Source organism: Delphinus delphis, chromosome 6, assembly GCF_949987515.2.
Source record: "Delphinus delphis chromosome 6, mDelDel1.2, whole genome shotgun sequence".
Classification (NCBI taxonomy): Eukaryota; Metazoa; Chordata; class Mammalia; order Artiodactyla; family Delphinidae; genus Delphinus; species Delphinus delphis.
This window is the reverse complement of record NC_082688.1, coordinates 4,652,210-4,667,056: the sequence shown is the minus strand read 5'-3', so window position 1 is coordinate 4,667,056 and position 14,847 is coordinate 4,652,210. Positions and strand designations below refer to the sequence as shown.

General features: G+C 44.3%; 1 protein-coding gene across 4 annotated transcripts in view; it reads right to left on the bottom strand.

Moving 5' to 3' along the window:
• MED27 (mediator complex subunit 27) overlaps positions 1–14,847 on the bottom strand; it is a 200,450-nt gene that overhangs the window by 53,698 nt on the left and 131,905 nt on the right. The window contains exon 5 of one of the 4 annotated variants that reach the window (XM_060013912.1): positions 11,125–11,550. The exons of the other annotated variants lie outside the window; for them this stretch is intronic. Within the exon in view, the coding sequence (XP_059869895.1) occupies positions 11,545–11,550 (6 nt within the window). The 3' untranslated portion in view covers positions 11,125–11,544. Of the gene's footprint in view, positions 1–11,124; positions 11,551–14,847 lie in introns of those variants that run through there. 4 annotated transcript variants of the gene reach the window in all.

Below are 14,847 nucleotides of genomic sequence, written 5' to 3'. Positions count from 1 at the left end.
ATACCTGGTAGAGTTGGTGGAATGTGCTTCCCAAGTTTGGGGGGATAAACGCAATTGAGACGTGTTGAGGGAAACTAGAGGTCTGCATCATGGGCTTCCAAGGCACCATTAGAAATGACAGACCCCAGGAATTATTGGCATATTAGCATCGGGGGGGTGGGGGCGGTTCTGGGATGCCTAACTAGGTTATCCTTAAGTTAGACTCAAAATTTTTAGGGAATCTGAGGGACACTATCAATTACCACTTAGCCCTAAACACACATTCATGTAACAAGTGTCCCACTGCCTCTGGGAGCAACTGTCTTGAACCAATAGGTAAATAAACTAAAGAAACAACATATACCTAGTAAATGGTATTTGTAAAAAAGGAAAGGGGGAGAAACGAAGAGGGGAGGGGAGGGGAGGGAAGGGGAGGGAAGGAAGGGGAGGGAGAGGAGGGAGAGGAGGGGAGGGGAGGGAGGGGAGGGGGAGAGGAGGGAGGGAAGGGGAGAGGAGGGGAGGGGAGGGGAGAGGAGGGGAGGGGAGGGGAGGGAGGGGAGGGGGAGGGGAGGGAGGGAAGGGGAGGGAGAGGAGGGGAGGGAAGGGGAGGGAGAGGAGGGGAGGGAAGGGGAGGGAGAGGAGGGGAGGGAAGGGGAGGGAGAGGAGGGGAGGGAAGGGGGAGGGGAGGGAGAAAAGTATAAACTACTCCTTGAAATTAGTTCTAAGGAAAAAAAATGCTTTTGTCAGAATATAAAAACGATGTAACTAAAAACAAATTATTTATGCTTTAGTTGTCATTACACTGAAAAACACCTTTAATGACAAGCATTTGGGGTAAGCTGCCCCACTCCAGGCCCCTCCTTCGCATGGCCATTCTCTTTAAGAGCAGTGTCTCTAGCACTGTGTTTTAACCTGGAAGCCACCAGAAATACAGGTGGAAATGAAGTACACCTGTTAAAATATACTGAATATAAAACAAGAATATGAAGATTAGAGGCTGAATCAGCAAGTCACCAGAGAGCCTCCCTGAGAAAGGACTTAGAGCTCCATCAGGGTTTAAGACCAGTGTCCTTAACCTTCTCTGGGAATTAACCACCCCTTCTAATGGGAGCCACATACCCTCCCCTCAGAAAAGGGCACGTAAGTGTATCTACACACAGGGGTTCAGAGATTTCCTGAAGCCCATCCAGTACCTTCTAGGAGTTCACGGGCCAGCTTAAGATCCCTGGGATTACGACAAGAGCTAGTTTCAGAAAATTAAGTCAGAACAGGAGAGGGAACCCCACAAAAAATGCCATCTGTATGTCTGAATGGAACACCATATCTACACACACTTAAAATCACAAGCCTTCAGAAGATAAAGCCAAGCAAGACTTTGGTGTCCATGTCCAGATGCAAGCGCTGCAAATATTTTGCCTAAGAAACCTCAGAATCCAGTGGGCCCTGAAAAATTACTGAGCCCGTGACCCCCTCTCTGCGTCCCTAGTGTAGTCTCCCCTTCTCGGTTTGCTCGGTCCCGAGTTCATCTCTGGCGCCACAGGGCCTGGATACTCCAAGGGCAAGGAACACCCTGAGGAAGCAGGAACAACGTGCTTCAGGGCTGGGAATGAATGAAACGACATCTGGGCAGCTTCAAGTAGTTTTTAATTTTAATGGGTGAAAGCTTGAGCTCTCGAGTCACACAGACCGGGGCCTGAACTGTCACTTACTGTTGGGGTTATCTTTCCGCTGTGACCCTGATCCTCTGCAAGTCCCAGCTTATTAACCTGGAAACGGGATAAAGTCACCTACCTCCTGGGGTCCCGGGCAGAACTAGTGAGGCGGGTGTGTAAAGACCTGAGCTTGGTGTCTGGTACAGAGAGAGCACTGACTAAACAAAGACACTTACTGAGGAATCGGTAAGATCAGGCCCGTATTTCTGTTCCCAGTGAATTTTACACTTAAGAGGACAGTTTTTGTTTTATAAAATTTAATCCTAAGCATAATGCATGGTTACAATAAAAGAAATCAAATAATATTTAAGTGTTTCAAGTACAAAGTTAAAGAACTAACTCCTCTCCCCCTCCCCCATGAGGTAACCACTACTCTACCAGGAGGGTAAAGACAGCCCCCCTGGACTGTTTACAGATGAAGGTACAAACAGGTGCGTGTCCATCTCCCTCAAAGCCGGGACTGCACAGTCTCTACTCCAGGCTCACATCCCCTAATAGCTCATCTCAGTATTTTAAAAAATCTTTTAATTCAGTTTCTTTATATATACACACATCAATATGAATGAATATTATTCAACACATAATTACTGAGCACCTACTATGTTGCCAGGCACTGGTCTAGGGGTCTGGGACACATCAATGAACAAACAGACAAGATCTCACTCTTGTGGAGCTTACAGTCTTTCTGGAGGAAACAGATAAGAGACAATAAGCATAGAGAATTCCCTGGCGGTCCAGTGGTTAGGGCTCTGCGCTTTCACTGCCGAGGGCCTGGGTTCAGTTCCTGGTCATGGAACTGAGATCCCACAAACTGTGAGACTCATGTAACAGACAAGAAAATCACGTACTATCTTAGAAAGTGAAAAGTACTATTTAAAAAAAATAAAGGACATTCAGGCAGATCCGGGGCAGGGGGTAGTTACACATACTGGTCAGGAGAGGTCTTACGGAGAAGGGATACAAGAGCAAACCTCGAAGGATATGAGGAATGAGGCTTGCAGACGTCTAAGGGCAAAGGCCCCAAAGCAGGAAGGGGGTCAGCAGGGATGGGAGACTGAAGGTGGAGTCACGGCAGACGAGAAGGACGGGGGCTTCTAGAAGGACTGGGGCTTCTACCGGGGTGAAATGGGGAGCCTTCGCAGGTTCTGAGCAGGGAAGACACGCTTCTTGAGTTTTCCTTTAAAAGACTCTCTGGCTCTGTGTGCAGAGCAGACAGGGGATGGGGGGAGACCAGTCAGGAGACTGCTGTACTGACCCAGGTGAGAGGTAATGGAGGTGTGGACAAGGGTGGTGGCAGTGGTGGCAGAGGTGGGGACAACGGTCACATTCTGGACCAGACATAATTTCATATAATGTAAAAATCTAAATATGCTCGCTTAAAAATGTTAACTTCTTATTTTGAAATGATTTTGAACGATTTCAGACTTACAGGCCCTATATGTTAGCATTACGCTGCATGAGCTTGGGCCTGGGTCCTTCCATCTGCTCTCTCTCCACACACACACACACACACACACACACACACACACACACACACACACACACACACACACACACACACACACACACAGGTGTGCACACCCACACTCATACTGTCTATCACCAACCCTTCACCCGTTAATTTTAGCATTCATTGGTGATTCTTGATTCTTATGTAAAACAATTATTACTATGGTGGCTGCCAAATTTTCTAATTCTTTCTGCATCTGTTAGTTCACATTCTACTGTAAGGAATGGTTTTCCCGTAGCTATTTTTACGTTATACTGATACCTCCCATTTCTTTCTTTCTTCTTTTATTTATTTCAATCAGTATGGACACGTGGATTACGATGGTTTCTGTGGGCTGTAATCCGTTACTATCACATTTATCTTGGCGCTCAATGGTCCCAGGCTTGGCTGACAGGAGCCAAACTGGCTTCTGTGTCCATTGCACACACCCCCATCGTTCGGTGAGCCCTTCCCTTGCTTTGGCCTGAGAAGATGTTCCAGGTTCACCTTATACTTCCTCTGCCCGTGTTCTGGAACCAGCCGTTTCTCCAAGGAGCCTAGTTCTTGTTAGCGAGAATGATGTTTAAAAACAAAGATGGGGACAAGAGACGCACCCATTGTTCCTGGAGTCTCCCTGCTTGTAGACCATCCCAGCAGATGGAGTTGGGACACGTGTGCACATGGGTATGTGTACACACACTTGTATCTATTTCTGTATCTATCTGCATATACGTATCAAAAACAGTTAGCTCACACTGACACTGCCAGTTTCACTCCAACACCAAGGGTTTATTCTAGCCTTTTCCTTCTTTTTGGTAATGTCCCTCTTCAAAAGGGAGAAATCTGGTTCCCGTTATCTGCAATTTATTTCCTTATTTCCTCAATCCTAGAATACATATAAAGTGGTTTCAGAACTGTTAGCCCATACCTTCTATGAAAAACTGGCAAACCACCAAGAGGTTAAACGTTTATTCACAGGTACAGCAGCCCTTAGCCCAAGGATCTAGAGTCACGATGCTGTGTTCAAAGGTTACTAGGGTTAGCTCTCCATCCCTTCCCCAAAGTGTGGTTACGTTATTCATTTGAAATACAGTTAGGTTTATTTATTTCTGTTTGCATTCCTTTTTTAAAAAAATCCACTCTAGTCGACTGTATTTATTTTTTGCATACATGAAACATTACCATGGTTCTAAAAATCAAAACTAAACAAAAAGATATTCTCAGAGACACATCCCCCTCCCTATACACATCCACCCTACCCTATTACCACCTACCTCCCTCTAACCAATTTCTTCGTTTCAGGTTTCATCTTTTCTGTGTGTTTCCTCTACAAATGAGAAGATGACAGATATTCTTTATCTCCTTTCTTACAAAAGAGGAAGCATATTCAGGATACTCTTACACTTTGGTTTTTTTCTCTTAACAATGTATCCTAGAAATCACTTCAAATGAGTCATAGAGGTCTTTCTCATTCTTTTTTAAAGATGAAAAAAAGCAGTGGTGTGGCTCCACTGTGTGGCTGTATCATAATTTATTCAATCACTCTCCTGTGCACAGGCACTGAGGTTATTTCCAGTGTTCTGCAATTACAAACAAGCTGTAATTAATAATCTTGTGCGTATGTATTTTCATACTGTTGGAGGTGTGTCTTCAGGGTAAATTCCTAGAAGTAGTACTGCTGGGTCAGAAGGTAAATGCATACAGAGCTTCGCCAGACGCTGCCCAAGTCCCTCCAAAATGGTCACACCAATTTGCATTCCCACTAGCAATGTACGATGGTGGCTGTTTCCTTACAGGCTCACCAACAGAATGTGTTGTTATACTTTTTAATTTTTGCAAATCTGGTAGGTGAGAAATGGCACCTCGGTGCAGTTTTCATTTGCATTTCTCTAATTATGGGCATGGTTGAACATCTTTTCGTATGTTTAAGTACCACTTTTATATCTTTTCAGAGGGTTAATTGTCTGCCTCTTTTCCTCATTTTCTGTCCTATTTTTGGTCTTTTTACCCTTTTTAAGAGTTAAAAAATGATCTTAGGTATACTAGCCCTGTATCTGTGATACACGTTGCAAACATTTTCTCCCAGCGTGTCGGCTGCCTTCTGACTTTGTGATGTTTTTTTGCCACCTAAATTTTTTCCTTTTTATGGTAGAGGCCCTGTTGATTTTAGATCCTACCTTTGTCACACGTAAACTTTTAAATGTAATTGAGTCTACTTCTAGTCTATTTTATTCTACTAGCCTATTTGTCCACCCACGAGCCAGCACCACACAGTTTTGGTTTTTTTTTTTCCACACAGTTTTAATTATAGAGGCTTTAGAGTATGTTTCAATGTCCGACAGGGCAAGATCCCCTGGTAGCTTTTCTTTTTTGGTTTCCTATACTTTCTGCATGCTTCTCTTCCAAATGAACTTTAATATCAGCTAAAATGAAACCTTTTAATGAGTGTATTATATTTGCTCACATTTACTGATAAGACTGATACATGTGGTCTCAACTTGGTCACATGACTGTACAGTTATTATGTGCCTCATATTTCCAATGCTTCTTTCTCTAAGTGACGTTTTCTTTGCTTGCTCACTCGTTTACTGATTAATTGTATTTAGGAAGGTTTATATTTTTGTCCTCACGCTTACCTTTGTACTTATACATTTTAATGCCCTTAGACTCCCATTTTCTTAGATACCATTTTAGCATTTTGTTCGTCAATTTTTAATGGAATCCTTTAAATCTTACCTATTACATATATAAAAATCAATGAGCTCACTCTACTTTCATCTTTACCTATCCCTTCTCCCATTTTTTGTTTAGATTATTTTTACTGTTAGAATACATAACATTTATATATTATTACTTTACCCTCATCACCTTTGTTTTAGTCTTAGATCAGCAATTAAATACACTATATGCTCACTATGAGTCCTTAGGCTGAAGTTTCCCCACTCTTCTCTTTGTTGACTGAATCTCATTCTCCAGTAGGCTCCTCAACATGGGCTAATGGGTAGAGAATTCTTGCATGTTTAAAATGGTTTTTCTCTGATACTTGAAAGACATATATACCTTTGATTCATACTTTCTTTGAAAATGCTGCTCCATCATTGCCTTGCTTGATATATTGTTTTTGAGACATCCAATGCCAGTCTAATTCTTTTGCCTTGTAAGTTATTTGATTTTTTGCTTGGAAGCCTTGAGGATCTTTATCTCTGAAGTCAGAGAGCATTATCAGAATACATCTTAGACGTGATTGTTGCTGGTCAATTTTCCCAAGTACCCAGTGAGATCTTTCAGTGTGCAAATTTAGACCTTTCATTTGTAGGAATTCTTCTTAGATTATAGTTTTATGTATTGGTTCTGTTCCATTATTTTGTTCTCCTTCTTCATGGCCTCCAATTATATATGTGTTGTCTCTTCTCTGTCTGTGCCTCACTTCAACCACTTTCTCTCTGAACCTTTCTACTTCTTTCTTCATCTGATTTTCACTCTCTTGGTTGTTTCTTAGCCTTTCTTCAGTGCCCTTTATTAAATGTCATTTGAATCTATTTTTCCTTGAGCATCTTGAAATTTAGTCTTAATCTGAGATAATTTTATCATTTTTTCCTGAGTACAGTAAATCCTTTTCATTTCTTCATCTTTTTGCCAGTTTCTGTTTTTAATTTCTGAATTCCTGACTTAAGGATTTGTCTTTTCACCTCTCCAAATGCTTGAGGGTATTAAAATCAGTTTGGAGTGCTGTCTGTGTTAAATAGCTTTCTTCTGCTTTGTGGTTTTTGCTTCCTTGGTGGTGGGGTGTGTGTGTGTGGGGGGATTTCTTTAGTTGAAGTGTTTATTCCTTCAATATTTTATTATGAAAAATTTCAAACACCTAAAAAGTTGAAAGAACTGTCGGGTGAACACCTGTATTCTCATGAGCTAGATTCTGTAACTGTTATCATTTTGTTCTATTGCTTTCTCACATATATATTCATCTATCTGTCCATTCATTCATCTTAGTTTTTGGAAGAGTTTGAAAGTTGCAGACATTAGTGTATTTCATCCCTAAACATGAAGGCAAGCATATCATTAAGCAGTTTAATGTTTGTTAAAAAAATGTTTTCTGAGGTAAAATTTGCCTCCAATAAAGTACATAAGTCTTTAGAATGTACCATTCTCGGAATTTTGGCAACTGCGCACAACCATGTAAGCCACACCTCTGTCAAAATGCAGAACCCTTCCACCACCGCACAATGTTTCCTCATGCCCTTCCCAACCCACGCCTGCTCTAACCCTCCCGGGGAAGTGCTGTTCTGATTTTTATTCCCCTTAGTTTTGGCTCATTCTAAAACATCATGCAATGCAATCATACCGTATGTACTCTTTCGTATGATGCATTTTTTCCCTCAGCAAAGGTTAACAGTGGGTGTGCAAGTGATAGCTCATTAGGATTTGTTTGTTTTTTACTCACACATAATTCGGAGTGTGGGTGTTCTTGGTCTCTTAGCTGTGTCTAACGTATGGTTTTTGTAGTTTTATTTGTTCTTGTTTTTCCATATTGTTTGGAAGGTATGTGGAGAGACTTGAATTTAAATAACCATTCATAACATTTCTGAGTGTGAACATTTTCAAACATAAAGGAAGACAGATTGCTTAATAACCACCCAAATTTAAAAATTATCAGAATTTTGCCATACCTGCCTTATTTATCCCTCCGTTTTCTTTGTTGAAGTATTTTTAAAGCAAACCTCATACATCATGTCGTTTGAGCTCTACATACTGAAGCATGTGCCTCTAAACAACAGATCTTTTGTTTTATAACCATGAGAATGTTACTAATCCTAACAAAATTACCAACAATTCCTTGGCATCCTTGGAAACTTAGACCATGTACAGCTCCTCTGGATTGCTTAGAAAACATTCTTTTACAGTTGTTTTTTTGAATCAGGATCCAGACAAGGTCCACACATCACATACTGCTGTTAAGCCTTTTAAGCACTCCATCCTCTCCATTTTCCCCACATTAAGTTAGTCGTCCTGTAGAATGTCCCATATTCCCTTGACTTTTACTTTTTGACTTTTTTTTTTTTTTCTTTTTTTGTGGGCCTCTCACTGTTGTGGCCTCTCCCGTTGCGGAGCACAGGCTACGGACGCGCAGGCTCAGCGGCCATGGCTCACGGGCCCAGCCGCTCTGCGGCATGTGGGATCTTCCCGGACCGGGGCAGGAACCCGTGTCCCCTGCATCGGCTGGCGGACTCTCAACCACTGTGCCACCAGGGAAGCCCTTGACCTTTTTTTTAAACCTCAAAGTTTCTAATCACTAATAAATCTCCATTCATATCATTGCCATTGCAACAAACATTTCTAGAACCACTTTTTGAAATTTAGTTTGATAAACTGTTCTGAATAGTCCTAGCAGTTAACATACTTCTTAAAGCAGCAGTTCTCAAACATTTCGGTCTCAGGACCTTTCTACACTCTTGAAAGTTACTGAGGACCTCAAGCAACTTTTGTTTCTGTAGAATACATTTGTCAATATTTACCATATTAGAAATAAAACAGAAATGTTTAAAACACAAGACTACAGGAGCCAACAGGTGCCCGCATGATGATGTCATCCCTCACGATGTAGCCTCTGGAAAACTCCACCATGAACTTGTGAACGAACAAAAGTGACAAAGGAAAGCGATGTCTGAGTATCACCATAAAAACAGTTTTGACTCTGTGGACCTCCTGAATGGGTCTCTGTCATCCCTTGTTGCCAAACCATAATTTGAGAACTGCTGTTGTAAAGAATGGGTCTGATTTTTGGAAATAAATGTCCTTTGGAACCAGGTTTGGTAAACCAACTTTTTATGTGTCAAAAGTGAAGCGGCACTATAAAAACTGACTTTTATTATAAATTTTATAAGATGGCATTTTTCCAAAAAAAAGCACTTAACAAAGAATTCTGATAATATCCTGTGCTGTGACAAAAAATGGGTAGGCTATGTTAAAACACGGGTACAGCTTCGTAAAGTGATGGCTGTGGCATCACAGAATTTTAGCACTGGATGCTCTCAAGAAATTTCTGAAGGACAACTGAAGCTAGTTCTGGCTTTGTATGTTTGGGAAAAACCTGTTTTAGTACTTCAGAACTGTTAGTGGGGTGTAAACTAGTGCAACTGTTTAGGAAAACATTTGGCATTTTCATGGGAAGTTGAATATTTGCATGCCCTAAACCAGGGTTTCTCAGCTTTGGCACTTTAATTTGGGGCTGGACAATCCTTTGAAGTGAGGACTGTCCTGCTCATTGCAGGACGTTTAGCAGCATCTCTGGTCTCTACCCACTAGATGCCAGCGATACCCCTCCCCCCACGTTGTGACGATTTAAAATGTTTCTAGACATCACCAAATGTCCCTTGGGAGGCAAAAGAATCACCCCTAGTCGAGAACCACTGCCCTAAACTAAGCATTCTTCTCCTGGGAGTCACTCTAAGAAAAACCTTAGCCCATGGGTCCCAAGGAACACGAACAAGAATGTTCAAAGCAGGGCTTCCCTGGTGGCGCAGTGGTTGAGAGTCCACCTGCCAATGCAGGGGACACGGGTTGAGAGTCCGCCTGCCAATGCAGGGGACACAGTTTCTGCATGACCTTTTATTTCTTTTCGTAGGTTCCATATATATGTGTTAGCCCCGGTCCAGGAAGATCCCACATGCCGCGGAGCGGCTGGGCCCGTGAGCCGTGGCCACTGAGCCTGCGTGTCCGGAGCCCGTGCTCCGCAATGGGAGAGGCCACAAAAAAAAAAAAAGAATGTTCAAGATACAAAAATAAAAAAACATAAACAAATCAATGACCACTGACAGAAAAATGGATAACTAAATTAGGCTATATTCATATAATGGAATATTTCATATCAGCAAAATGAATAAGCTATTGTAGCTAAACCAACAATTTGAGTAAAATTTAGTTAAAAAATAAAAAAAAGAATGTTGAGTGAAAAAATTAAGTCCCTGAAGACAACATGTGATACCTTTTAAAAATCATTAAGATAAACAGGCACAATTACAGAACACACTATACATATGTATCTAGGAATACATAGATTTGTGTGAAGTCCTCCCTCAAGAAAGGAAAGAGAATGACCCATGAAGGGAGGGATAACAGTTCCTACAGGACAGGGGCCGGGGACACTCACAGGGTATAGGGTTGCAGATAATGTTCTAGCTCTCAGGCTGGGGGGTAGGTTCACAGATGTTCACTCTATTAGTAAATACATAAATACGAAAGGGCCATGTCTGGATCAATGATGACATTGTGATCATCAAGCAAGGATTATGACCGATTTAACCTGAAGTTAAAATTAAAAAAATCAAATGCCCAGCCCTACCCACAGTCTGTGAGGCCCAGAGCCTGGTCCCTGCGTGTTCTGTTTCGGAAGTCTCACCTCCTCCCTCTCTTCCCTCGCTCCCTGCACTCCAGCCAGCCTAGCCTCCTGGGTGTGATCTGCACACAAACCGTCCTGGGCTCGGGTCTTTGATGCTGCGCTGCCTCTCATGGGCCCGGCTCCAGGCTCGCCTCACTTCCCGCAGGTCTCTGCGCACAGAGGGGTTCCCTGAGCCCCAGCTCCCCGCACCATGCCCTCCTCTCTCCAGCCCCTGTGCGGATCTGCCCCCGCCCCCTCCCCATCATATTATGCAACACCTGGCTGGTCTCCCGTCCGTGAGTGCAACGCAGGCTCCACGAGTACACGGACTGTGGTCGAGGCTGAACAGCATCCAGCACTACGCCTTCCTCTCCTGGTGCTCAGTGTTTACGGAATAAATACATGAACGCTTTAGCAACCTAGCTCACAAAAGGGCCTGATGCTTGATCTGAGACGCATCAAAAAGGCCCACCTTCACTGGAACTCCAAGGGCACAATGGTTTAACGTTATGCTTTTTGAAACGTGCTCCACAGATGACTCGAGACTCGGGTGGGAAATGTGGCATTGGGGCTCTACCCCAGAGCTGCTGGATCAGAATTTCTGGGCTGCCTGCCAGGAATATGCATTTTCCACAAACTACACTGGTGATTCTTGGGCCTACTAAAGTTTGAGAACTACTGAACCCAGCAGAGAAATCAAGGCCCAAAACAGTTAAGCACTTTAGCTGTTCAACAGTCTTCCTACCTCAGAGAGCTTGGGATGGAGTGAAATGAGATAATGTGTCTAAACGGTTTAAAACAGATGAGTCATTCAAAAACAAGGCGTGAATACGTTAAAGAAACTGAGGGTTGGTAAAAAGTATATTAAAGAGATTGATAAATGAGATTATCTGTTGTAAACCATATAACAATAAAGATTAATCTATAACGTATTAAGGTACGTTTCAAGTATGGTTGAAGCTTCATCTTTGTCTTCTTCTCTTACATTTTCATACCTAGTGGATCAGTAAAAAATTGTGGGTTAATATTTTAAATGCCGAAAGAAGCCAGCTGCTTGTTCCACTCTGACTCAGTTAAGCTCTTACAATATTTTGACTGTTTGAAGAAAATTAATAATGGGATGTAAGGCGGTAGATTAACTGAAACTAAATATCAACACAGCTAGATTTATTTTTGGATGACTGAGCTCATCTCTTCAAGGAACGGGAACAGAATTTACTTTATCATGAGTTATTAACTTACACAACCCCAAAACAGCCCCCAACCAGAGCGGAGAGAGCCAGCCGGAGTGTAGTTAAGGATTATGTAAGAGGCTGAAAGTTCAGATTTCATATTAGCCAGGACTTGGCCTGTCCAGGCTCCAGTCGATGACCCAAGGCTCACAAAGGTGCCAGGAGAAGTTAAGGTGATAACCGCCCTGAGAGTTCTGGAAGCAGGCTAGTTTCCTCTCCCCTGAGTAGCGGGTCCCCATTGCAGCCATGGGGAGAAACCGGGACATCCAGAAGAGAAAGATGCTTTTCTGCGTCATTCGTGCATTCACTCAGCGAACACTGACTCAGCCCCGATCTGTCCTCCCTTCCCTCCTCCTGAGCCTGCGCTCCCTGTGTGTCCACAAGCAGGAAGCGGATACAATGCCTGGGCCTCCAGGTCAAGCACAGAGCCCAGGCCGGAGGTGACTGCTCCTACGTCTGATGGGCTCCGAAGCCCGATGTCTCCAGGCCAACAAGGAAAGGCAGGTTTAGCTTTCAGAGGAGCAAAATTGACCCCAAATCGCCTTAGAAGGTGCCAATTCGATAATATAGTCCTCATTGTTTCCTTTCCCCTCTACATGGTGAAGAAGCTGTTGGTGACAGGCTGAGGCTCCCAGGCACAGATCTTCGTACATCTAAGGCACCTGCTGCTCCCTGGCAGGGATTGCTTGGTGAGGGAGGAAACCAAAATGGGATCACCAAACCTGCCCTTTGTTCACAGAATGCTCTGGAGTTCAATGACTTTATGCCATTTTCCCATGTGTGTGCACAAAAAATCCAAAACCCCCTCTGTGCTCACACACCAAAACCAGAAGAGATCTCCAGTGACACCAAAATCAGTGGAGCATGCTGACTGTGGACGCCAGGCCATGTTAACCAGAGCTGTTTCTGGACTCCTATGTACACCAGTGTGGACACCAGGCCACTACATTTCACAATTCAAGTGACTCTTGGAAAGAGCTGTCCGGGGCTTCCCTGGTGGCACAGTAGTTAAGAATCTGCCTGCCAACGCAGGGGACAGGGGTTCGAGCCCTGGTCTGGGAAGATCCCACATGCCGTGGAGCAACTAAGCCCATGCGCCATGACCACAGAGCCTGCGCTCTAGAACCCACGAGCCACAACTACTGAGCCCGCGTGCCACAACTACTGAAGCCTGTGTGCCTAGAGCCCGTGCTCCGCAACAAGAGAAGCCATCGCAACGAGAAGCCCATGCACCACAACGAAGAGTAGCCGCTGCTCGCCACAACTAGAGAAAGCCCGTGTGCAGCAATGAAGATCCAACACAGCCAAAAATAAAATAAATAAGTTTATTTTTTAAAAAAAAGAAAGGAAAAGCTGTCTGCTCCACTGCTCCCAACACTGCCCTTCCTCCACTGCCTCTGTGGCGTGGGCGAAAGCTTAAAAATATACCCTGGTACATGTGCAAGAATGACCACGCCACCACTATTTAAAAAGCAAAACCGGAAATGACGTGTGTACCGTCACGGAATGAACTATTACATAACCATGAAGATGACCAAATTATCAGATACAACTACCAACATGGCTACATCTCAGAAACAATCACACAATATGACACTGTTCTTATAAAGTTCAAAATTCAACAAAACTCAACGACACATTACTTAGGGATCCATGTCCATGTGGTAAATTCATACTTAAAAAATGAAGAGAAGGGGATGATCATCAGGGTGGTGGTGATTTTGGGGGGAGAGGCAAGGACTGGGGAGAAGCACACACTGCTTATCTTCTGCTTCTTAGACTGGGTAGTAAGCTCATGTGTTTATCACTACACTTTTAAACTGGCATACACATTACATATATTCCTTTGTATACATCAAATTACACAATTAAAAAAAAACAAGAAAAAATTACCCGCCTGGTGTCTGATCACCCAAATCTTACTCACCAGCGCTATGAAGTATAATCAGAGACGGGAGGAAGAAGCACCCCGGAGGCCTGGAAGCCGTGTCCTGGCTGCACGAGCCTGGAGAAACCACGACCTCCACCACCCCAGGTTCCTCACTTGTGAAATGAAACCCATCGGCGCTACCTACCTTGAGGGCCTCTACGAGGAGGAAAGGAGATGAGCGCTAGGTAGAGCACAAGGCTCCGCGTGGTTCCGGGGGGGCAGGGGACATGTGCTCTGTCATACGGACTGCGTGCTCGGCCCTGCCTCTCTTCCCCTGAGGAATGACCTCCTCCACTCCACATTCTTCTCGGGGGCTGCCAAGGCAGGACCCACCCCCCCAGGGGGAGGGACAACTTCAGGTTAGGCCAGTGGGAGTGTTTCCCCTCGGATATATGAGCACAGGCGCAGGATGAAAGGACGAAAGGCAGTTGAGGTCAAATCACTTGGGCCACAGAGTCCAAAAGGGACCTTGTCGGGCTTCCCTGGTGGCGCAGTGGTTGAGAGTCCACCTGCCGATGCGGGGGACGCGGGTTCGTGCCCCAGTCTGGGAAGATCCCACATGCCGCGGAGCGGCTGGGCCCGTGAGCCATGGCCGCTGAGCCTGCGCGTCCAGAGCCTGCGCTCCGCAACGGGAGAGGCCACAACAGTGAGAGGCCCGCGTACCGCAAAAAAAAAAAAAAAAAAAAAAAAAAAGGGACCTTGTCCTGCTCCTGACACCCCTGGAGTGGACCTGGTTTTTGTCCCTCCTGGCAGGGCAGCTCTATCTTCATGTCTGTGAGCATCCAGCATCATTAAAAAGCAAAACAAAGACAAAAACCAACCCTTTTCTTGCTTCAGCTCATCAGAGCAGGTTTCTGTCGCCTGCACTCACGGAAGCCTGGCTGCTTTAGGAAACGCTGCTTTATTACAAAGCACGGTGCACTTCAGGCTTCGGCCAAGCAGGCAGAGGGAGGTGTCAGCAGAGACTGCCCACACGCGTCCTGCTTCAGCGGCCTAGTTGGTCCCCCCATCAGTCTCACTTGCCTCCCAAAGCTTTCAGAGTGCACCACCTCCCAGATTCACACAATTCATTTCAGAAGGATCTCCAGAAAACAAGGTTCACTCCTGCCTGAACCTCGTGCAGTGGCGCC